This window comes from Polypterus senegalus, chromosome 13 (genome assembly GCF_016835505.1).
Source record: "Polypterus senegalus isolate Bchr_013 chromosome 13, ASM1683550v1, whole genome shotgun sequence".
Classification (NCBI taxonomy): domain Eukaryota; kingdom Metazoa; phylum Chordata; class Cladistia; order Polypteriformes; family Polypteridae; genus Polypterus; species Polypterus senegalus.
In genome coordinates, this window is record NC_053166.1 from 77,427,425 (window position 1) to 77,453,699 (window position 26,275).

Below are 26,275 nucleotides of genomic sequence, written 5' to 3' on the forward strand. Positions count from 1 at the left end.
CAGTCCAAGTGCTCACATGCGGGAAAGAAGGTCAAAATTGCTTTAGAAGGAGGACATGAGGAGACAAGTACAGTAAGCGATGGCCATCATCATTTGTAATAACTCATTTGAACCTTAATCTTTAAAGGCAATGACTGATGGTGGCATTTGCAATTGGGTGGCTTTTTCTGCTAATAGACCCTTTGGTAGGTCAGTGGTACACAATGTGTGTCAGTATTTTAGTAAATCTTAAAACGTAAGGGTTTGTGCTCTCTTGTTCCTGCTGGAGCAATGCTTTCTGAATATGAGCATCCAGGAGCCTATTAGGGCTTTTTGCATTTTCATAATTTTATTTTTTTTATAATTGACTAATTTAAACCCACTTTTGTATTCCAATGACTTAACGTGTGTTCTAAATGCATTTTTGTGCCACACAAGAGTGCCTGCCTGTCCATCTCAGAGAATGTAGAATCCTTCAGGAAAGAAACGTCCAACATTTCTAGTGTACCCCTTACTTCTTGCCGTTTCCTGTATGGTAGGTGAGCCCACTCACGACTTGACTAAGAGCTGTCATACTCTGCAGTGCAGAAGTTGGACTAATTCATTGGTCACGAAGTCCACCATTACAATTCACCTTTTGCTTTATTATTTAAAAAAAAAACAAAACATTCAGATGAGACATTATGCCTCGAAACCCACTTCATGTCTACTACAACACAGAGTGAGTCTTAGAGAGATCAATCGATCTTAAGAGCACTCAGCGATATAGCAGGAAAGAGAAGAACAGAATAGGATCCTTTTAGCAAACAAGAGAATGCCTGCTGCACATCTGTGACCCCCACCTCCCAACGTCTAAGCACCGGCCAACTTCATAAACTTAAACCGTGCAGTAAATGGTGCAGCCTCTGCGTAATGCTACCAGACATTCTAGAGGCACGGGGATGGGGTCCACGTGACCTTCCAGCGCTCAACAGAAATACGTTGAGTTGCTGTAATTTGACACACAATTCACATGTCCGACAAACATTTTCACAGTGCTGATTTTTGATCCAAAATGTCTGGCCTATAACTTTCACACTCTGAAGGCCTTGTATCTGAACCAAGCTTTGCCTTTGATCTGAATCTTTGTGACTGGATCCACAACTACCCATTCAAATAGGATTCTGGCTTTCTGCTTTACTGTTCTCTGTGCTGCTCCTCCAAACTCCCTCTGCTTCCACAGAGAACTGCTACTTCAGCATTTGCCTTGCCGGAAAACGTGGCAACAAAATGACCAAATAGTATATCCTAAAAGATGTGACAGAAAGGACAATAATGGCGGGATTACTTTTTTAATGGCGAGACCATGGACTATAAAAACTTCTTTTTTAACATATTACTGCTTGTGAGGAGCAAATTTTACTGAATTTGCTTTGCCTCGAGTTGGCAAAAACACAAAAATGCTCGAAAATTTCACTGAAATGCTCTTAAATAAATGCAGGAGAAATTTAAGTAGTTTTGAGTGGATTATGTATTGGGTATTTTGGAGCTAAAGTATCTGCTGTGCCCACAAAGCTTTCCTGAGCTAAGATTATGTCATGTATTGGGATTCACTGTTACCTTCTAGAGTTGTTAAGAGTAAACACACTTTCACACACTCTGAAGTCCTACAAGTACTGAAGCAGCTGTGATAACGCTCAAATCTCAAACCTTACAATGATAAAAACCTCTCAAAGTTACTAACTGCATGATGCAGCCTCTGTGAACGGTCCAAGATGTTTGCATCTTGATATGCAAGGGGACAGCTCTTATATAGCAATTGTTCCCAAACTGTGCATCGTGATAACCCTTTGAGGTGCTCGGCAGTAGAGAAATAAAATCATTTAACACTTAAAGCGTGACGGCCAACACCAAATGGTATTGCTTTTAAATTTTTCATTATCTCATCAGTGTGCATATTATGCTTTTGTCCTTACATGTTTTTTCCTAAATTGCCACACTTCAAGTACCCATGTTGTTGCATCTCTAGAATTTCTTTTTAAAAAAGATACTTTTGACTTTTTATGCAAAAGACCAATCAATCCCCCATCACCAAAAGAAGCAACGCCACTGGACATTGGTACCCAGGTATGAATTGCTGTCTCTCTCCTCCAGTTTACACTTGACTAAATTGGCAAATATTTTTTACCTTGACATGTCCTCTCTTGCCACTGTTAAGACAATACAGAACATTGTTTCCTAAACATTACGAACTGAGGAAACAGTTAACTAAAAACACTTTGCTATCTTCTTATAGTCTTCACCTGTTTTATGAACATCAATTATTTTATTTTTCAAAGTGCTAGGCAACTGCTTAGAGGAGCCCACGACTGATGATTGTCATGAGAAGGTTTGAGGAGTGCAAGAATTTATTCAGCTTTGCAATTGGCATCACTTGGGGTTTCCTAACAATGACTGTGAACAAGCCATAGACCTAATGGGCTAATTAAACAATACACTAATCTTGCATAAAATGCTAAAATGTGTCACCTTTAACTTTGTCTTTTCTTGATCAGTTCATCTTCAGCTCACTTAACTATTCACAGTAGGAGACATTTTAAGCACTTTTGCACATCACTATATGTGTAGCCGATTACATTGGCCTTCAGAGGACTAATATTAGGTTCATACACCCTTTCGTAAGCAGTCAAAGGTGAAATGAAGATTAAACCACTCCATGCCAGTGCCAAGCTTCATGCCCCATCTGCTGCTCTCAATGCACTCTCATAAAAACAAAGCTGGTTAAAACTATACGTGACGTTGGGCAAATAGTACAAACACATAATCCATTAACTGGCCACACTGCACTGGCCTCCTCTTCGTTCCAGCAGAACTTCCAAGATTCTGAAACTTGAAGTCCACATGTTTTCAGTAAAGTCTTAACATTAACAAATTTTAAAGGATTAAAAAAAAAATGTAACCCAGGCTAATTCAAAACAGTTGTGTCTAATCTTTATTTCTAACAAGAAAAATAAACAAAGGCAACATTTGAATAAAAGGTTGAACAAATAATTACAAGCAAATGGTATTGTAATAATTACAGTAAAAACAAACAAAAAAGTCTTGCTGTCCAAGGGAAAAAAAATTTAGACCTGTTGGAAAGAATAGCACCAAAAAGCTGCTTTTGTTTTCATTTTTAGTAATTGTGAATCTCTGCCTTGCCACTTCCTTCTCCTGAGAAGGGCACAGTAATGCTTCTGGTTTCAAGGTGACAGCTCCCATCACTGCCATGTGTGATTAGTGTGACTCCAGTATGGCCATCGCACTGCACCAGATGGAACAGTTTAGCTTACATTTACAAAGTACTTTTCAACCCACATGCTCATTTGTCCCCATGTGTGAAAGTGCAGAATAAACTATGAAACATCGTTAAATAAAGCTTACAAAAGAATAAGTCCGTGACCAAAAAGTTAGCAAATGTTTCCATGGTTATGGACACTCTCCCTTCTCAAGAAAACCACTATGCAGACTGCAGTCTTGGTCCAGGCCTTTAGGCAGGCGTGGGCTGACCTTCAGGCATTTGGGCTTCACAAACTAGACTCTGCCCACATAGAAATAGAGGCCCTTTACTCCATTACCTTACTCACTCACTCACTCTGCTCCTGGTCAGTGGAGACAGACAAACTTGTCAGGCCTCCGCTTTATTGGTGCACTGCTGAAAACCTAATTCATTGTTTCAAAGGAAAGTGCACATATGTTGCAAATCCACGCCTGGTTATGTGTCATGCATGCTCCTTGGAGGAGCAATGAATTTGTTCAAGAGACTATTCTCCTGGTTGTCCACAAAATGGTTCATTTTAAAAACATCTTCACCAATTCAAACTTTTCACAAATGGTATGAATACAAACCATCCATGGGGCCCACAGTTCTGTACTTAACGTTTTGATTAGCCAGTAAAGGCCCACAAACTCCAGCTGCCACATGTTGGAGATGTGACAGACCAAGGATTACAGAAAACAACACATGGTGAGAGATGCCTGAAGGAGCAACACATCCGACCATTGGGTTTCACTGCTCCACCTAATCCATGGACTGCCTATGCAATCACGATTGGGGCCAGTTGAGAGTTTCCGCTTTGGAAAGCAAAGTACAGTAGTAAAAAATTTATGAAAACTTTTAAAGCAGGAAAAATTTATGAACAGAACACAAGGCTGAACCAAGGTGAGAAGAGGACAAGCCCAAATGATGCCCCTGGAGGAGAAACATTCTAATTTCTGGACCGTGAAGTACAAGGCAAAAATAAAAGCACAAAAGAGAATGTGTCCTTTTCATGCCTCTTGCTCACTTAACATAACTAAGGCGAACTTCATCAATTCAGTAGCCATCTCTCCAAAGTTTGTGTGTTTTCCCACAGCTGCACTGGGGGCCATGACAGTGGGAGTAAGAGATGGTACTTTCATTCCTGCCAACGAACCCAGCCTTGTTTACCAAAAGCACAGGCAAGACAAAACAAGAAGGTTGTCAGGATCTGAATGATGATGAGAGTCCAGTTTGCTCCTTTTTCAGCTGTAAGTAAAATCACTCCCTCCATTGCCATCACAAATGCTAAAAAACAGACATGAAAAATATTAGCAAGAGGTTATTCAACAACATGGGCAAAAAGACATTGTGTTCTGTTGTTGGACATGTGTTGAAAAGGTTTAGTATAGCGGTTCAAAATAAACACCATAAACAAATGAAGTAATGGGTCCAGGTTGGTAAACATTACCTGAAGGGAAAAATGTTGTAAGTAAGAAGACTGTTGAAAAAAAAATGTATAGAAAAGATGTATAGAAGGCAAGTTACAGCATTCTTAGAAATTGCTATTAAGAATTTTCCATTTACTACTGTACATTTTAACTGCCTTCACCTTATGGTTTTAGTGCTTTGGATAAAACAATATGAACCATCACTAAATAATATTACATAATAGCCACAACTATTATATTAGCTTTTAAACATAGGCCTATATCTTACCTCAAATCCATTGCTGTGAAGGGGCAGTGCTACTTCTGGTTTTGTCTTCTTTGTTTCATACTCATCTTGTGACGTAGACAGAAGCTGAGTTGAGCCCACTCTTGCTCCAACCCCATCGATATTTCCTCTCTCAGACTTTCTCTTCCTTTTTTTATCAGAGTCCTTTGCTCTTCCTTTGCCTGTCCGAGTCTCTAGTCGTTCGATCTAGAACGATAATTAAATAAAATAATGAAATATTTTTCAGTTTGTGGAGATACTTCAAAGGACACAAAAGCAGGTGAACACACAGAGCATACTGAGTCACAAAAAACTATTACTCCTACCCACTCTCCTCTATCTACCTACAATGCCTCCATAATGTTTGGAACAAAGACACATTTTGCCATGATTTACCCCCCAAACTCCACAGTTTAAAATTACAAATCAAAGAATTCAGACATGATTATTAAAGGACACATTGCAGACTTTTATTTTAGGAAGTTTGCATACATTTCGGTCACACAATGTAGAAATGATGACACCTTTTAAACATGGTTCCCCTCCCCCATTTCAGAGCACCATAATGTTTAATAAAACCATGAAAAACATCAGCAAAACTTTAGGATTACCTAAATTAACTGCCTGGAAAATCATTAAGAAGAAAAATCGCACTGGTAAGCTCAGTAATCGTAAATGGACTGGTAGGTCAAAGACGACCTCCACTGTTAATGACAGAAGAATCCACATTGTGATAAAGAAAAAGCCCCATACGCCCTCCTACAGATCAGAAGCAGTTTTCAGGAGGCAGATGTGTGTGTGTCAGACTACTATCTATAAAAAACTTTCAAGAACGGAAATACAGAAGCCACAATTCAAGATGCAAACCACTAGTAAGTCCCAAAAACAGGATGGTAAGATTACAGTTTATGGAAAAGTACTTAAAAGAGCCTGCAGAATTCTGAAAAGGCTCTTGTGGACAGACGAGACAAAGATGAACCTGTGTCAGAGTGATGGCAAGAGCAGAATGTGGAGATGAAAAGGAAGTACCCAAGATCCAAAGCAAACCACCTCAACTGCTAAACATGGTGGGGGTATTACAGCTTGGGCATGTATGGCTGCCAGAGGTAATGGTACACTTATCTTCACTGATGGTGTAACCGAGAGGCAGTAATTGTATGCAATGGATAGGTAACAATGTGCTAAATATGACTGCTTTAATATGCCTACCATGGCCATGTCCCAAATATTATGCTGCCCTGAAATGGGAGGACCATGCAGAGAAGTGTTGTTGTTTCTACATGGTGAGACTGAAATGTATACAAATGCCCTTAAATTTAAATCTGCAATGTGCACTTTAATCATGTCTCAACTGTTTGATTTGCAGATTAAAACTGTGGAGCAGTGGGATAAATCAAAATAAAAGGTGCCTTTGTCAAACACTATGGAGGGCATGGCATTAAATTATGAAGCTGAATGTGTTTAGCCAAATGGTGAAGTAAACAAAGTAGACTCACTTCTATTAGTTGACTAAGCTTTTCAAGGGGAGGTTGTTTTGCTGCCTGAAGTACTTTCCAGATGATCTGGCTCTGGTCAAGTGACACCTCCAGAAGATCCCCCTCGATCAGAAGATCTTCCAATTCCAACTGGGTGTCTGAAGTCAGGTTAATAACAGGACCTTCCAGCCTAGACAACAATGCACTCATTTTATCCAAATCTACAAAAAAAGACAGATAGAACAAAAATAAGAACAGCAAACAAACTGTATGCAACATGTGAAGAGTTGTACAACAGATTTCAGCCGGCAATGAATAAACATCTGAAAGGCCGGCACATGACTTACTGGTTGGACTCTGAAGCTACATTTTCTAATACATGGATGTGGGAGTCGGTCTACTTCAACAGCAACAGGTGGGAAACCAATCTGGATAGAACATCAGCCTAATGAAGGTATGCTTATTACACTTACTGACATAGTGCTAATGTAGAGATACAGTGCATCTGGAAAGTATTCACAGGGCATCACTTTTTCCACATTTTGTTATGTTACAGCCATATTCCAAAATGGATTAAATTCATTTTATTCTTCAGAATTCTACACACAACACCCCATAATGACAACGTGAAAAAATTTTACTTGAGGTTTTTGCAAATTTATTAAAAATAAAAAAAATTGAGAAATCACATGTACATAAGTATTCACAGCCTTTGGCATGAAGCTCAAAACTGAGCTCAGGTGCATCCTGTTTCCCCTGATCATCCTTGAGATGTTTCTGCAGCTTAATTGGAGTCCACCTGTGGTAACTTCAGTTGATTGGACATGATTTGGAAAGGCACACACCTGTCTATATAAGGTCCCACAGTTGATGTCAGAGCACAAACCAAGCATTAAGTCAAAGGAATTGTCTGTAGACCTCCGAGACAGGATTGTCTCGAGGCACAAATCTGGGGAAGGTTACAGAAAAACGTCTGCTGCTTTGAAGGTCCCAATGAGCACAGTGGCCTCCATCATCCATAAGTGGGAGAAGTTCAAAACCACCAGGACTCTTCCTAGAGCTGGCCGGCCATCTAAACTGAGCGATTGGGGGAGAAGGGCCTTAGTCTGGGAGGTGACTAAGAACCCGATTGTCACTCTGTCAGAGCTAAACATGTCCTCTGTGGAGAGAGGAGAACCTTCCAGAAGGACAACAATCTCTGCAGCAATCCACCAATCAGGCCTGCATGGTATAGTGGCCAGACGGAAGCCACTCCTTAGTAAAAGGCAAATGGCAGCCCGCCTGGTGTTTGTCAAAAGGCACCTGAAGGACTCTCAGACAATGAGAAACAAAATTCTCTGGTCTGATGAGACAAATATTGAACTCTTTGGTGTGAATGCCAGGCGTCACGTTTGGAGAATACCAGGCACCGTTCATCACCAGGCCAATACCATCCCTACAGTGAAGCATGGTGGTGGCAGCATCATGCTGTGGGGATGTTTTTCAGCGGCAGGAACTGGGAGACTAGTCAGTATAAAAGGAAAGATGACTGCAGCAACATACAGAGACATCCTGGATGAAAACCTGCTCCAGAGCACTCTTGACCTCAGACTGGGGTGGCTGTTCATCTTTCAGCAGGACAACGACCCTAAGCACACAGCCAAGATATCAAAGGAGTGGCTTCAGGACAACTCTGTGAATGTCCTTGAGTGGCCCAGCCAGAGTTCAAAAAGACTTGAGGCTGTAATTGCTGCCAAAGGTGCATCGACGAATTATTGAGCAAAGGCTGTGAATACTTATGTACATGTGATTTCTCAGTTTTTTTTATTTTTAGTAAATTTTCAAAAACCTCAAGTAAACTTTTTCACGTTGTCATTATGGGGTGTTGTGTGTAGAATTCTGAGGAAAAAAATGAATTTAATCCATTTTGGAATAAGGCTGCAACATAACAAAATGTGGAAAAAGTGATGCGCTGTGAATACTTTCCGGATGCACTGTACCGTTCAAGAAAACATGGAGAAAGTGCATCTCGTACTTACTACTCCTTTATGGAGTAAATAATGACAGAATTTAAAATGGCCTATAAGGCTGTATTAGAATGTTTTGTAGGTTGTCAGAGTTCTTAACATGGTTTGCTGGATTATAAACATACCTGTTATAGATGAACTGCCATTTTCTTTTCTGCTATCCCCATTTTCCTGAGACAGCTGCAAAGAAAAAAAATAATAAGCAGTGAAAAAATTAATACAATAGTTTACCACCTTGTGGCTCGGAGAAAAACTCTCCATATTTGTGCTCACTGAAAAAATGTTACTTCTGAGAATGTAACAATGAAATAAACCAAACACATTTTTTTTGGTATACTTTAACAATTTATTATACCTACAAATTATAGCATGAAGTACACAAGCACCCCAAAAGTGCAATATTAGTGTTGACCACACAGAGGAGGGAAGGGGAGATGTAATGTCAGCAGCACAAACACAAGCTGATGAAATTCATTTTAAAATTTCTTTAGAGGAAAGTTACTGTAGCGTGAAAGCTACTGGAAAGTTTAATCCTGTAATTTAAGATAAATATGATCTATTCTAGAGTAAAAGGGAACTTACAAATATGCCTGCCTGCAGTATTATATACTTGATAGTTACAGACTAGAACATATATTTTTTTTAATTATCAAGCTCAACACAACTGGACAATTGCCTCTATTTGTTTAGAAACTGGACAATGGAGAGTAAAATATGCATTTAAACTTCTAAGACAACATATCTTTATTATTTACATAGCTGTAATAGTTCCTAACTACAATTTTATACAGCTGAATTTTTCAATAGAAGTTGTTTTTATTAATACCAAGAAATTAAAGTGTTAAATTTAAAAATAGGCATTTTCAGCTAAACTACTTACATGGTAAAATGCCTGCTGTGACTATGCTTTGGAACCAAATTATTCTCAATGAGCAAAACATATTTTCACCTTTATTTGTAACAGTGGCAAATTAAGAATGTGTTTACTCCTTTCTAATACTTTTCAAATTTCTTTTGAATTTCTAAACTAGCTGAAATCTGTTAGAATTAGATTGGCCTGTTGTGAATTTGCTTGAAGAGAAATGGAAGACCTACTGTATATAGCTATGATGTTGCAAATATCACTAAAATATTTAATGGTAAAATACAAATTATAGTGAATTGCTGCCCTCTTCAGGTCAAAAAAAAAAAAAATCAATAATTAAAGGAAAACAGAAGTACAGTATATGATACCCCATTACCTGAAGTTTTGCATCATCCAAGACAAAAAAAAAAGTAAAATCGCTACTTTTCTTATGATTCACAAAAGCTTTACAATGAATACTGTGCTAAGCATGTAAATTAAGAATTATGTAAATATCATACTTTTAACCTCAACTGTACCAAGCAGGTGGTTGATGAGTTTGTGACTGTGGAAATGTAGGCAAGACTCACTAACTCCTCAGCTAATGGCAGCGTGTCACAAGCGTTGACCATGTCCACATGCTCTGCTGTTTTGTTCACTTTATACATTTCAAAGTGCTATGGTGAACTGACAGTGGAGCTGTTAATCCACATTCTCTGGCTCAGAGATAAGTGCTTTGCTGTGTGAGCTAAAGGAAGTGCTCCATCCATCAGCTGCACAGAGACCCTTCTCTGACTACTTTGAGCAGTGTGCTTCCCTGGTTACATCTCCCACTTTCTCTGTGCAGTGTCACCACTACACTCAACCCATGTACAGTGAAAATCCCACCCACCTTGCCAACTGAATTGCTTTGGACACACCCACCATAAAGCATCTCAGTTTGAAGATTTGTGTTGTGGTGAACTGCCAGTGGTGAGCAGTGAAACCATGTTCTCTGTTTCAGAGGCAAGCACTTTCTGGTGCAAGCTGAATGGAGATCTCCAACTCTCAGCCATTTAGAGCCTGCCTCTGACCACTGTGAGCAGTGCACATCCTTGGTGACACCGGCTTATCCCTCTGTGTCAGCCTCCATCTTCTCTAAGCAACATCATCACTACAGCGCCAATCCATTTTATCTGTCTTTTGCTATCCAAGTTAGTCTTGGTTCACATTACCACAGATAATAGGGGTTTTACTGTATAAGGTATTTAAACTACCTGTGCAGTTATATCCTAACAAATTGGACAAAGAAAGGGGAATCACTTAAATTAAAAACTGTGTGTGCAAACAAAACATGTTTTAAGAATAACATGCAATGCCGGCAACACAACCACCCTCAGTGGGCTATGTCTATAGTGTAAGATACAGGAATATTGTTTTGCGTCTAAAATAAGTTAGAGACAAAAAAAAAAAAATTCCGTTGTATGTTTAAGGGTTGAAATTGTTGAAATAACTACAACTGATTCTCATTTTTCAAAAGAAATCTACTTACATTTTGATGATTGGCAAACTTCATGCAAACATATTACATATAAAAAAAACAAGAAAATTCATACGGCAGCATGCCAACTGCAATACAACTTACTGATGTCAGGATCTATTTGAAAAACAAGTCACGTTGCTTCATAGGTTCACATACATTTTCTTATGTATGTATACTTTTGCGTTTTCTTGCTTTTTTCACCTTCTAATGATGTCATTTACTGCTACTATAATAATGCAGTGTAACACACAAGAATAAATTAGTAAAAACACTGGTTTTATGCTGTCACGTTCTCATTTAGTGTCTAGGGAAACTCTGATGTGCAGTTTTTGGAAGAAGTTTTTTTTTTTCCTTTCTCTTTCCTAGTTTTAGGAACCTGGTGGGTATTTCACTAAGTGTGCTTTGTTTAAACAGAGAAGCCAGGACTATTTCAGCAGGTTTTATTTCCACCAAAAGAGAATTAGGACAAGCTGCCCTTGGTAAAGAAGGCAACATGGTATCATCTCTTAACCTGCTCCATATTGGGCTAAAGATGAAACTTAGTCTATTGCTGTTGTTTGAGAGTTCATGAAATTCACATCGCAAAACCTTGAAAGGTCCGAATGTTTTTTTTTTTAATATCAACAATTATATCTTACTGTAGTGAAGGCTGCCTGTTTTTTTTTTTGGACAGTTAAGTGAAACTAGGTAAAATACAGTTATCCATAGTATCAGTGACATTACATAAAGTCCTTTACATTTCCTAAGCACTATAGGTGCAATAAACTGCACTAACATACAAATAACAGCACCATCAAGTGAAATACAAATCATTCTATTAGATCCATGTCTGAGTCCTTTTAGACAAGCATGATCAGTTAAACTGTGCAAACCTCTCACAGGATGAGTGACATTCAAACCCAGTCCCTACCCCACCCCCCAGCTTATCCAAAACAGAGGTTGTAACTTTCTTTATGGGTGCTAAATGTGCAATATATGTCAACATAAAAATGTTTTTTTCTTGCAACTCTGTAGTATGTCCCTTTTATATCATTTTCACCTATTAAGTATGCTTTACGTCACTCATAATGCTACTGAATACAATTGTTTTAAGTCCTTCAAATCTGATATTAGAAAACTGGTACATTTACAATATAACTGGACAATTCAAAGAACACTTAAAAAATAACATTAATATTTAACTATGCATTGCAGAAATTCACAACCCTAATGTAGGTACTTATAATCAGCCTGCCATTACAGACCACATACAGGGTGAGCCAAAAAGTAGTACCACATTTCAAATGTTTATTCTTCAAAAACGCTACAAGGTAAAATAAAGTTCATTATGACACAAGAAAGGGTATACAAAATACAATTTCTTTCACTGTGTTTTGGAAATGATGCCTACAAGGTCGTGCCATCATTAGCGATACATTCAAGACAGTCGGTGTGTGTGTGTATATACCTTCAACTTGAGCTAACCCCACAAGAAGAAAATACATGGAGCAAGATCAGACAAACGGTGAAGGCCACCCAACATCGCCGCGCAGAGAGATCAGCCTACCTGGAAACATCTCTCGCAAAACTTGCATGGATCTCTGCACAGTATAAGCTGTTGCTGCATCCTGTTGAAACCAGGCATCCCTCACATCAATTTCTTCCAGTTGGGGCCGCAAAACGTTCTCTAGCATTTCAATGTAATGTTCTGAAGTGACAGTGACTTTTGCTCCCCTCTTCTTAAAAAAGTAAGGGCCTACCTACAATGCCAAATTCTGCAACGGCTGTAAAATACTCACTGTGCAGGGATTTCTGATGAAGTTCATGAGGGTTGGTTTCAGCTCAGTAGAGACAGTTTTGCTTATTTATGTAACCATTCAAATGTAAATGTGCCTCGTCGCTGCACAAGACGATGACATCGCTATGAACAGTTTGCAGAAATGTTCGCACATAGCTCTCTATGGCTCTCCCAGTCTCTCTCAGTGAGTTCCTGTACTACCATCATTTTGTATGGATGGAAGTTAAAGTCATCATGCAAAATCCTCCTCAAAGACGTGCTGGAAATGCCCAAGGCAGTTTGCGCATTGAACGTCTAGGAGACTGCAAAATGGATGCCCTTACAGCTTGGATATTTTCAGGTGTTCGTACAGTCAAAGGACGGCCTGGAGATTTTCTGGTCAATGTTGTACCCGTCCGTTTAAATTTAGCCACCCACTAAAGAACTGTTTTCTGATTTGGGATGTCACCGTTATGAGGAATGCTGAAGTGCGTTCTGAAGGCACGTTGCGTAGTGATGATGGATTTATTGTTTTTGAAGAATGCTTCGACCACGAAAGCATGGTGCGCACCGGACCAAGGCACCTTGCACAATGACTTTGAGAAATGTGGTACTCCATTTTGGCTCACCCTGTATTATTTTTTGTTCAGCTGCTGAAAGACTGCCACTGTCTCTGGTATATGGTATTTTATTTTAGAAGAATAAAATAAAGCTCTAAAAATTTCAAAGCTATCCCATAATACACCATGCATCCCATCGGGAACACACTAAAAGTCACAGGTACTCGATACCCAAGACTGTCTTGAGATAACAAGAAATACTTTGCGCTTGTGTTGGCTTATTTAAGTAAGGCTCGATTAGTCTCAAATTGCATAGGTAGGCTTTGTGGAATACCTCCCCAGACCAGTTGCCAAGCGATTTTTGCAATAATAAACCACGCTTTAATGTGAAGTATAATACATGGTAGGCTATGTGCTCATATTGTGCTAAGATACACAAACAAAGCAGCATTAACAACTGTACAATTTACAAATGGTGGCAATGTGACAACGTTTTATTAAATTAAAACACAGCATTATATTCATAAGTAGTGGTGGTGAGAAATGGTATTTAAGGTATCTGCATAAGGAGTAAAACAACGGAATGTTAATTTGTTTTTACTTTTGGGAGGCACAAATGCATTCTGTGACATGCTTTCTCATACTCTTTAGTTTCTGCTTTTGTTTCAAGTTCCACTATGCACTGAAGGCATCTTTCTTGGTTTTGCATGTGGCCTTTCAAGACTAGGTGTTAACATTAAAAGCTGTACTCAAATTTTTAAATATTTGCAGTGGAGCAGAAAACAGCTTCAGGGACACACAAGCTTCTATGTTTTTATTTAGATTTTTATTCATTACATTTTTTTTACTACTATTTCCTGGATTTGTCGAGTTAATGTGAAAACCAGACTGGCACCATGATGATATCAAATAATGTTATTCTTTAATACCTGGTATTAAATAAAAAACCTCACATAACTTTCTTTAGTTGCCAAGTCTCTCTGGATGTTACAAATACTTTATTTTTGCACTGCATTTCAATAAGCACCATCTTTTATTTTAAGAATGGATAATGCTGAATTCAAAGGAAATAAAACAATGCTACTGGCCTTTTACAAAACTGCAATCTGAAAAACAAAAGCATGGTCACAGAACTACATTTACCTTAATCCCGTTTTATTTAATGTTATAAAATTATAACAGAGTTGATAAAACCAACTGACTGTACCATCACTTTTCTTTTAAATGTCAGCCTTTTAAGTCCAGTGAAATGTATAGCCTACTATACCAGTAATTTGTGGGCAATATAAAAATTCTTGTAGTCTCAATCTTTCATACTGTTTATTTTTGATGTGTTAACAATGTGTTAATTAACTGTACAAGCTTTAATTCCTTGACTATTCAAGAAATACTCATGAACACACAGGGCCCTCAATATCTAGGTTAGAACTATTCCAAATACTTCCCTAAGTGAGCTGCCTTGAGAGTGCTTAAACAAATCCAGACATCAATTAATAAGCCTTATCTATTTATGGTATATAGTTATTTATATTAAAAAGTCTATTCTGATATAAGGTTATGAATTGTGTGTGAACAAGAATAAAAAATGGCAGAGTTATGTTACAAAGACTCCTGAAATATAAATCAAGACAGTAACAGTGTGTTGTACATACTGCTCACTAAGTTACAAATAACAAATCAGCACTGGTGAATCAAAGAGTAGCATTTCTGACTCTTCTATCAGGTCAGTTTCGAGCAGAGATAGGATTTTAAAAATTCTCAAAGGCATTGATAAAGTGGATTCGACAGAACTCTTTCAATAAACTGTGAATTGTACTTGAGGATGCCAGAGGAAATAGGGTTACATTAATTCAGCACAGAAATCCAAGAGTATGATTCTCCCAAATAATTGTGAGCCATCAAAGCCAAAGCACAGGCCCTGTCAACTAAAATAAAATGAAAAGAATATAACCAACATGAAGGTGTTAGGTAGCAGAAGAATTTGTTCAGTCTATTTTGAATCATTATTGCATTGAAAAGATGCATGGGAAACTATTCTACACTACAGATTTGTCCTTCAATTAGCTTGATCATTAAAGTGAAATTCTAAAAGTACATTTTGTTCAATTCATAAAGCATTCACTTTTTACAATGCAGAACTCTTGCTGTATTAACAAATAAAGAAAACAGTAATAACATTTCACAAAGGAGTGGGAGAATATGTTTTGAGAACTACTGAATAAGCCCTCAAAAAACTGAGCCATAACAAGCAACAGCATATGCCTCCATATATAAAGTTACAGGGAGGAAACCATCTTACCACTGTGTTCTTTGTGTCATCTTTTTCATGTTGCTCCTTCTTGTCCTCTGGCTCATCAGGGTTGTGCTTGTCTCTGCAATACCCAATACTTCCCTTGTTCTCCTGTGTTGTCAGTTGGTCTTGCATCTCAGCCAGTTTGTCCAGTGCTTTCTGTAGTTCAGAAGCATCAAGCACCTGTCTTGCCCTATGCTGCCAATTAATTGCTCTTTCTGTCAGGCACTGTAATGCCTCACCTTCTGGTAATCGCACTGGCACCCGCTGTAATGCAACAAGCAATGCCAAAATGGTCTCTAAACGTGGTCGCCGACTCCTTTGGCAGAGTGGGCACAAAAATTTAGAGTCCCATTCCCACCAACAAATAGATAGGGAACTGTGATTGGCTAAAAGCTTTGGGAAAGGAACACAGCCTCCGTGAAACCAGTCACGGCACAAGTCACATCGTAACACAGGCAACTGGGATGCTGAGCTGCAAATGCATATGGAAGGGTAAGAGTCCGTGTGTAGGCTTTCTGTCACACCTGGCTTAGACATATTGACCTTCTGGAGATGGAGGATTCCCTCTTTCTCTTTTTGCTCTCCATCTTTGAAAGCAGAAACCTGTGCAAATGAGAAAAAGCATGCCAGTTAAATGACTGTCTACAATGTTAGTGATTACACACAAGATCAATGGGACACCCTCTAAGTCTGATTAAATTAGAGGAATTAGGGTCAAGCATACAAAGCTGTGTTTTATGATGTCAATTTAAGGAAACTAGCATACTGCCAGATTCATTACCTGAAGAAGAAGAAAAAAACTTTTCACAGGCATATTTGAAATGTACACTTTTCTTGAGAAGGTTAACTAACAACAACAACAACATTTATTTATATAGCACATTTTCATACAAACAGTAGCTCAAAGTGCTATTACATATACACTAAGAAGCAATCTACAGCTGCTTTTAATATTTAACAATCCGGAAAACTTCAGAATTAATGTTTCTAGTAGAGGGAGAAAGACTGATTTTGAATTATGAATGTTTGAATCCACATCTTTAAAGTATCACACAAGTATATACTTTTTCTGTTTTGTGGGGGTGGGGAGGCTGGTAGACTATTACAGAAAAAAACTCTCTTGCTTTAATATAAGGATAATAAAAGATGGATAAACACTACAAAATAATAATAAATAAAAATGCATAAATCTACGTTTACTGCCTTTATTTCTCCCTTTATCCTATAGTGGGAAAATCCTATGTATTCCTCCCTTTGAATTTCTTCTAAAAGAAGAAATGCTAAACATGATTGTTCAGTTTGTGAATGACTTTGCAAGCTGGCAAAATTGATGTCTTTTATCCATTTTTATAAAGTTCTTCTGTGTCAACATTTTTTAAATGTACTTTCCCGGCCTGAGCTCATAATCAGGAAGAAGGAGCTGTGAGTTTAAAGGTAAGACATTTGATTTCATAAGTCTGGCATTCCAGTTGCATTTAGAATAAAAATTAAGAATTTAACTACTGTAAATGTTACTGAATTCCACTTAACAACAACAGCATGTATAATACACACATAATTTGTCTGCTGGCTTTTATTTCAATTCTGAGGCTATAAGAAGTATTTACTCCAAAACTGTAAATACAAAGCAGTAATGACACTTTTGCTGGTTCTGAAAATATAATGGGCCGATGGCAGATTTTATCATTTTTCTCATCCTGTTTTAACATAAGAAAGTCCCATAGGCATGGAAAAAAAGCTGTACACTCTGATTTATTGGTAAATTCCCAGGATGGGCTGTTACAAAAAATAAAAATCTTACTTGGGAAACCAAACATTTGAAATGCCAAATACAAATTACCTATTTTGTGAACCTGCTGGGCAAGGAAGTCAAAGCCCGTAACATCAAGCATAATGCAAGATTCAAAACCAGTCCATTGGAGCCCAGAGTAGGATTGTCAATCAAAGTATACATCTTTAGAATGTGGGAAGAAACCACAATGCCCAAAAAGCAAAACTACGCATATAAGTATGAAAGCTAATTCATGAAATCACCCATTAACAAATTATTGTGATTATAGTTGGTATGTTAAACAGTGATAATTTCTGTCAATCGGAATATTATTGGATTACTATTTCATATGATTTTCAAAAACTACCTTGTAATTTTTTTTATATATATTCATTTGTTTTCAAAACCCATTTTTATTATTGTTCATGCACTGTCAGTTCATATAAAGCTTGATGACAGACATACTAAATTAAACTTTCTTTTTTTTAATTAGAACAGCATGACTACTGGGACAAAGCAAGTCAAAATGGAAATAGCATAAATTACCATTTCATTGCTCAAAGCAAGATTCAAAGCCTTAAATGTTTGCAAACCTTGTAAGCTGTTAAATATTTACCTTGAGTTATTTACTTACATGACGAGGGTTCTACATCGGATCAAGAATGTACTTTTGCAATCGCTGTACTTTGCATATGTACATGGGAAACTCTGCACTCGTGACTTTACACAGTAAATAGGTAAATAACATTAGATCTGGCTTTTATGTAAGTAACATATAAAGGTTAATATTTTGGGCACATGCATCGTCCTTCGTATGTAAAAGCCAGATCTACAGCGTAAAGTCACGAGTGCAGAGCTTCCCATGTACATATACAAAGTACAGCAATGGCAAAAGTGCATTCTGTAGAACCGTTGTCATGATTTGAGTTTACCTCGGTTATATGTAAAAACAACAGTGTCAAATGCGGGGGGTGGGGGTTTGGAGAGTTGGGATCGTGAACGCGGCTTAGAAAATAACAGAATAAAAAAAACAAAGCTAACCTTTACAAGTATCATAAATTACACCGGCTGTTACAAACTGGAATCAAATATAAGTTTTTATTCTAAAATAGTATGAATACGAGCAGTTCAGTTCTCAAAACAGACTCACTTGGGATCGAACCCGTGAAGCTTTGATTACCAGTCAATGGCTGACACACTTGTACCACCAAAGCTATGATAACGAAGGCATGTCAATGTTGCAGGTGAACGTGGGTTGTTTTTCTGCAGTTATATTTTTGAATAAAAGTGCATTTGTTCTGTTATATTTGTACCTTTTGTGAAAGTGTTTCTTTGATATTTGGAATTCAGGCTTCACACATTATATACTTCATGTCTACATTTTGTCATTTACTACTAGAATATGAAAAACGTTTCTGTTTTAAAAATGTGTTTACACAGAATACTGTAGAAACGGAACACACATGACATGCGTGTGTTCCAAATAATGATCTATTATTTCCACTCTAAAACTCCACTTCACTCCTATATAATCAATCAAGGCATGAGCTGGGAGAAGTTCATGCACGTTCTAAGTCGGTGGGGGGATGGAACAGCCAGCTGTTTGCAGCTCGTCTTTATCAGCATATTTAGAAGACAAGAGACGTTGGCGGAGAGGATTGAATGGATTTAAGGTGGTACGGATCTACAAGTTTTTTCGTAGGCTCTGGTAATTCTAGTGTTAATTGTGACATACTCTCATTTGTGTAGTGTGAGCAAAATAGGAGTATCATGATTCAGAATTAAAATAAAAACATTACTCCTTAAAATTAGCAGTAATACTTACAATTGAGCCAGGATCTCGCAGATCTTGTGCAGACAAACCTAGGCTCTCTATATCAGACTTGTAGAGGGACCAGTCTCTCTCTTTTACACGTTCTCTTCTAAACTTGGCACGTTTTACCCCATTAGAGCCAATATCAGCACAGGGGCATAAAACCTAAGTATAGATACATTTTAATTAAGGACAATTCATAACATGCTATAAAAGCAATGTCAGGCAAATTAAAAAATAAACTAACAGAATAAAAAAATGAGAAATGCAAAATGGAGCATCTGTCAAAATGCCTACAGAAAATATTATAGCCAATACTTCATATGGCACGGAAACTGCAAATTAAAAAGTGTGTTTTATGAATTAGTCTGCAATGTGGCCACAGAAGCTACTTACTTCTAATAAGCTGTAACAGGAGTTCTTCTTAAGGAATGTCTTACTGGCTTTCTCTCTCCATGTATGTGCACTGACCACCTGAAGTTCTAGATGTCGCAGTTCTTCTAATTGGACTGGAAGGTCCCTCCCAATGGCCACCAGACCCTCCAAATCATCTAAGCAAGGATAGTGATCTCCATTCTAAAACAAGGAATTATAATTTAGAAATGTATAAAAACAGAATTCATTATCCAACCATAATAAAAAAGTTAGTCAAGTAATATTTATACATGCAGTTATTTTATACAGCTACCTGGATCTCCTCAACGTCAGCTATCCATGCCTTTGCTTTGTTCAGAGCCTCCATTAGCGCTAGGATATTAGGCAAGAGTACAGGGATGTTCTGTGCCTCCTTGATGATGGTATCCAGGGTAGCAGGAGGATGTTTCTGCCTGGGGTGGAAAAAAATAAAGTTCATCAACCAGGCAGGAAGCTTTGTAATGTTTAGAGGGTACTATAAAATTTATCAGATAAATTCAGGAAGCCATTGACTATATTCATCTATCAGGTACACATGAAAACAGACAAACTAATTTTGTCCGGCCCATTATTGGAGTTCTGTGTGACATGATGTCAGATTTGGCTTTTCTTCTCTGTTTTTTTGTGTTGTTCCAATGCACATAAAGGAAATAAACATGTGTATACCAAAATATTTGTAAATGCAACAATTTTCTGGAAGAAATGGTGCATTTTCTGGGGAAATTCCAGGGGTGCCAATAATTTTGGCCATGACTGTAAGAATAGATATGGAGATATACACTCACCTAAATGATTATTAGGAACACCATACTAATACGGTGTTTGACCCCCTTTCGCCTTCAGAACTGCCTTAATTCTATGTGCCATTGATTCAACAAGGTGCTGAAAGCATTCTTTAGAAATTTTGGCCCATATTGATAGGATAGCATCTTGCAGTTGATGGAGATTTGTGGGATGCACATCCAGGGCACGAAGCTCCCGTTCCACCACATCCCAAAGATGCTCTATTGGGTTGAGATCTGGTGACTGTGGGGGCCATTTTAGTACAGTGAACTCATTGTCATGTTCAAGAAACCAATTTGAAATGATTCAAGCTTTGTGACATGGTGCATTATCCTGCTGGAAGTAGCCATCAGAGGATGGATACATGGTGGTCATGAAGGGATGGACATGGTCAGAAACAATGCTCAGGTAGCCCAAGTCATTTAAACGATGCCCAATTGGCACTAAGGGGCCTAAAGTGTGCCAAGAAAACATCCCACACACCATTACACCACCACCACCAGCCTGCACAGTGGTAACAAGGCATGATGAATCCATGTTCTCATTCTGTTTATGCCAAATTCTGACTCTACCATTTGAATGTCTCAACAGAAATCGAGACTCATCAGACCAGGCAACATTTTTCCAGTCTTCAACTGTCCAATTTTGGTGAGCTCGTGCAAATTGTAGCCTCTTTTTCCTATTCGTAGTGGAGATGAGTGGTACCCGGTAGGGTCTTCTGCTGTTGAAGCCCATCCACCTCAAGGTTGTGCGTGTTGTGGCTTCACAAATGCTTTGCTGCATACCTTGGTTGTAACGAGTGGTTATTTCAGTCAAAGTTGCTCTTCTATCAGCTTGAATCAGTTGGCCCATTCTCCTCTGACCTCTAGCATCAACAAGGCATTTTCGCCCACAGGACTGCCGCATACTGGATGTTTTTCCCTTTTCACACCATTCTTTGTAAACCCTAGAAATGGTTGTGCGTGAAAATCCCAGTAACTGAGCAGATTGTGAAATACTCAGACTGGCCCGTCTGGCACCAACAACCATGCCACGCTCAAAATTGCTTAAATACTTTTCTTTCCCATTCTGACATTCAGTTTGGAGTTCAGGAGATTGTCTTGACCAGGACCACACCCCTAAATGCATTGAAGCAACTGCCATGTGATTGGTTGATTAGATAATTGCATTAATGAGAAATTGAACAGGTGTTCCTAATAATTCTTTAGGTGAGTGTATATCTATATCTATATATATATATATATATATATCTATATATATATATATATATATCTATATATATATATATATATATACACATACACATACACACACACACACACACACACATACATACAGTGCTCAGCATAAATGAGTACACCCCACTACATTTGTCAGAAAACCTTTAGTTTCCTTTCAGTATCAACATCTTCTATGAGGTACTGTACTACAAAATACTCCCACAAATGTGGGCCATTGATTGCAAACAAGATTTGTTAATTTGCACAAAAAAAGTGATTTTCCTAACAAATTCATTCAAGCCCATGTTGCAAAAATGAGTACACCCCAATTATAGTCTTAGGAGAAAAGCCACACTTAAGGCTACAAAATTCTAATTAACAGGCATTCAACCACAGGTAAGTCTAATGATTCATTTAAGAGGTGTCCAGCAGACAGGGGACTATAAAAGGGCATTACTTAACAAAGAAAAGCCCTTCCCATTTCATGCTGTCAGCAATGGCTGCACATGGAAGAGAAATGTCAAAAAATCTGAGAAAGGAAATCATTACTTTACACAAAAAAGGTGAGGGCTACAAGAAGATCAGCAAAGCTTTACATATCAGTCAAAATACTATAGCAAAAGTGATCCAAAAATTTAAGAAAGATGAAAGTGCAACCATTTTTCAGAGCTGTCCAGGCCGTCCACGGAAGTTAACATCTCAACAGGAGCGTCTTCTGATGAGAAGGGTTGAAGAAAATTGCCATGCAAGTTCACTGCAATGAGCTAAAGCAGTAGAAAGCCAACCTGGAGTGACCGTTTCCCGTGACACCATACGGCGCACACTGCAGAGGAATGGCATGCATGGGTATCGTCCACGAAGGAAGCCTCTCCTAAAGCCCATGCACAAAAAAGCACGCCTAGAATTTGCTAGGGCCCATGCTGAAAAAGATGAAGACTACTGGGACTCTATACTCTGGAGACAAAGATCACTGTTTTTGGAACTAATGGTTTCAAAACTGTATGGCGTCGTAAAGGTGAGGATTTCAAAGAAAAATGCATGTTGCCTACAGTGAAACATGGTGGTGGCAGTGTCCTTTTGTGGGGCTGCATGAGTGCTGCTGGTGTTGGGGAGCTGCATTTCATTGATGGTATCATGAACTCAACAATGTACTGCTCTATACTGAAGGAGAAGATGCTGCCACCACTCCGTGCACTTGGTCGTTCCAACACGACAATGATCCAAAACACACATCTAAAGCTACAGTTGCATTTCTGAAGAAGAACAGGGTGAAGGTGATTGAATGGCCAAGTATGTCTCCTGATCTGAACCCAATCAAACACCTGTGGGGAATTCTGAAGCGACAAGTTGAGCATCACTCTCCATCCAGCATCCAGGCTCTAAAAGAGGTTATTCTTCAAGAATGGAAAAAGATAGATGTTGCAATATGTCGCAAACTTGTTCATTCCATGCCTAGAAGACTTGGTGCAGTCCTCACAAATCAAAGTGGTCATACAAAATACTAGATGTAGTAGTTTTTGTTGTGGGGTGTATTCATTTTTGCTTCAACCAATTTGAGTAAAACTGAAGATTTTGTGATCCAAGTTATATTACTAACCTAATTTCATGTTATGGAGTTAAACAAGTGTTCAATAAAACTCAGCCTTGTGAAAATTTTGGAAATTGTTCTTTTGTTCATTGAGCTACTGATTAAATTTGTACTTTTTAAAGGGGGTGTACTCATTTATGCTGAGCACTGTGTATGTATGTGTGTATATATATATATATATATATATATATATATATATATATATACACACACACACACACACACACACATATATATACATGTATATATATATATATATATATATATATATATATATACACACACACACACACACTAGCAAAATACCCACGCTTCGCTGCGGAGAAGTAGTGTGTTAAAGAAGTTATGAAGTGAGTGTTGATGTCACATACATATATATATATATATATATATATACATATATACATATATATATATATATACATATATACACATATATACATATATACATACATACATACATACATACATACATACATACATACATACATACATACACACACACACACAGATATATACACATATAAACTGCTCAAAAAAATTAAAGGAACACTTTGAAAACACATCAGATCTCGATGGAAAAAGAAATCCTTCTGGATATCTATACTGATATAGACTGGGTAATGTGTTAGAAACGAAAGGATGCCACATCGTTTGATGGAAATGAAAATGATCAACCTACAGAGCCCTGAATTCAAAGATGCCCCAAAAATCAGAGTGAAAACATTATGTGGCAGGCTAGTCCATTTTGCCAAAATTTACTTGCAGCAACTCAAAATTGTATGCAGCACTTTGTATGGCCCCTGTGTTCTTGTATACATGCCTGACAACATCGGTGCATGCTTCTAATGAGATGACAGATGGTGTTGTGGGGATCTCCTCCCAGATCTGGACCAGGGCATCACTGAGCTCCTGGACAGTCTGAGGTGCAACCTGGTGGCATTGGATGGACCAAAACATAATGTCCCAGAGGTGTTCTATTGGATTTAGGTCAGGAAAGTGTGGTGGCCAGTCAATGGTATCAATTCCTTCATCCTCCAGGAACTGCCTGCATACTCTCACCACATGAGGCCAGGAATTGTCGTGCACTAGGAGCCACTGTACCAGCATAGGGTCTGACAATGGGTCAAAGGATTTCATCCTGATACCTAATGGCAGCCAAGGTGCCTTTGTCAAGCCTGTAGCGGTCTGTGTGACCCTCCATGGATATGCCTCCCCGGACAATCATTAACCCACCACCAAACTGCTCATGCTGAATGATGTTACAGGCAGCATAATGTTCTCCATGGCTTCTCCAGACCCTTTCACTTCTGTCATGTGCTCAGGGTGAACCTGCTCTCATCTGTAAAAAGCACAGGGCACCAGTGGTGCATCTGCCAATTCTGGTATTCTATGGCAAATGCCAATCGAGCTGCATGCTGCTGGGCAGTGAGCTCAGGGCCCATTAGAGGACATGGGGCCCTTGGGTCATCCTCATGAAGTCTTTCTGGTTGTTTGGTCAGAGACATTCACACCAGTGGCCTGCTGGAGGTCATTTTGTAGGGCTCTGGCAGTGCTCATCCTGTTCCTCCTTGCCCAAAGGAGCAGATACTGGTCCTGTTGATGGGTTATGGACCTTCTATGGCCCTCTCCAGCTCTCCTTGAGTAACTGCTTGTCTCCTAGAATCTCCTCCATGCCCTTGAGACTGTGCAGGGAGACACAGCAAACCTTCTGGCAATGACACGTATTGATGTGCCATCCTGGAGAAGTTGGACTACCTGTGCAACCTGTGTAGGGTCCAGGTATCGCCTCATGCTACCAGTAGTGACACTGACTGTAGCCAAATGCAAAACTAGTGAAGAAACAGTCAGAAAAGATGAGGAGGGAAAAATGTCAGTGGCCTCCACCTGTTAAACCATTCCTGTTTTGGGGGTCATCTCATTGTTGCCCCTCTAGTGCATCTGTTGTTAATTTCATTAACACCACAGCAGCTGAAACTGATTAACAACCCCCTCTGCTACAAGCTAAGATACTGAAAAGCATTTTGAGTAGCAGAAATTAAGTTTTTGAAAAAATGGACTAGACTGCCACATCTTCATTTCACTCTGATTTTAGGGTGTCTACACAATTGAGCCCTCTAAAGGCAGAAAACTTTTATTTCCATTAAAAGACTTGGCATCCTTTTGTTCCTAAGACATTACCCTGTCGTTATTTGTATAGATATCCAACTTCATATTGAGATCTGATGTATCTAATGTGTTTCTTTAATTTATGTGAGCAGTGTATATACTGTGTGTGTATATTGTATATATATATATATATATATACACATATATACATATACACACACACATACATACATATACATACACACACACACACACACATATATATATATATATATATATACACATATATATATATACATATATATATACATATACACACATATATATATACACATATATATATATATATATACACATATATATATATATATACATATATATATATATATATATATACACACACATAATATAATAGAGAGAGAGAGAGATATAATCTATATATATATCTCTCTCTTTTTTATATCTCTCTCTTATATATATATATTTCCCAAATTAAAAATAATTTAAAGAAAATGTATACATCAACTCATACCTGTAGTTGAATACTGACTAAATGAATAACCATACATGATCAACACAAATTTCATTTAAAAATAATGTCAGTTTTAAACTTGCACCTCCTAGTTACCTGGCTTCCAGACAAATCTGAGCCTTCTCTTCCCATCTCTCAGAAATGGTGAGTAGCTCCTGTAACTCTGCCATTGCCTTCTCCACAGCAGAGCTCTGTGGGATGTTGCAGCCAGCCTCCATTAGTGACCTCATCACTTCTAGAGTAACCTGAGACTCTGAAGATGTGAGGGCTTGTGTAACCTCACTAAGCCAATGTGCTTGCTCTTGCAGTCCTTTCAGGAGTTCCAGCTCAGGAGTATCTACTGGAAGGTTAGCTCCCTGGTCCAGAAGTTCTTGAACTTGAGAGGGTGGTGCTGGGTCAAGGGCAGTATCTTTTAATAAGTCCTGGACACAATGCTGATACTGTTCAACATCTACTAAGAGAGCCTGCAATGAAAATAAGAAATCATGAAAATACCTAAATATATAAAGCTTTAAGATATATCCAGTTTCTGGTTTAAAGTTACTGACCAGAATAAAACACGATTCTAGTAGTAGAAATGTAGAATAGAAAGATTCTGTGTATTGTGTATTTTTAATACAAGATTTTGGGTATTAGTT

General features: G+C 38.2%; 1 protein-coding gene across 2 annotated transcripts in view; it reads right to left on the reverse strand.

Moving 5' to 3' along the window:
• Window positions 1-2,924: 2,924 nt before the first annotated feature.
• Window positions 2,925-26,275, reverse strand: part of kdm5c (lysine (K)-specific demethylase 5C) — a 119,191-nt gene continuing 95,840 nt past the window's right edge. For both annotated transcript variants that reach the window (XM_039775743.1, XM_039775742.1), the window contains 9 exons: window positions 25,734-26,101; window positions 19,680-19,818; window positions 19,388-19,567; window positions 19,004-19,156; window positions 15,414-16,010; window positions 8,558-8,612; window positions 6,448-6,647; window positions 4,955-5,158; window positions 2,925-4,543 (listed from right to left, as the gene is read on the reverse strand). In XM_039775743.1, coding sequence (XP_039631677.1) covers window positions 4,535-4,543; window positions 4,955-5,158; window positions 6,448-6,647; window positions 8,558-8,612; window positions 15,414-16,010; window positions 19,004-19,156; window positions 19,388-19,567; window positions 19,680-19,818; window positions 25,734-26,101 — 1,905 coding nt within the window. In that variant the 3' untranslated portion in view covers window positions 2,925-4,534. The remainder of the gene's footprint in view (window positions 4,544-4,954; window positions 5,159-6,447; window positions 6,648-8,557; window positions 8,613-15,413; window positions 16,011-19,003; window positions 19,157-19,387; window positions 19,568-19,679; window positions 19,819-25,733; window positions 26,102-26,275) is intronic.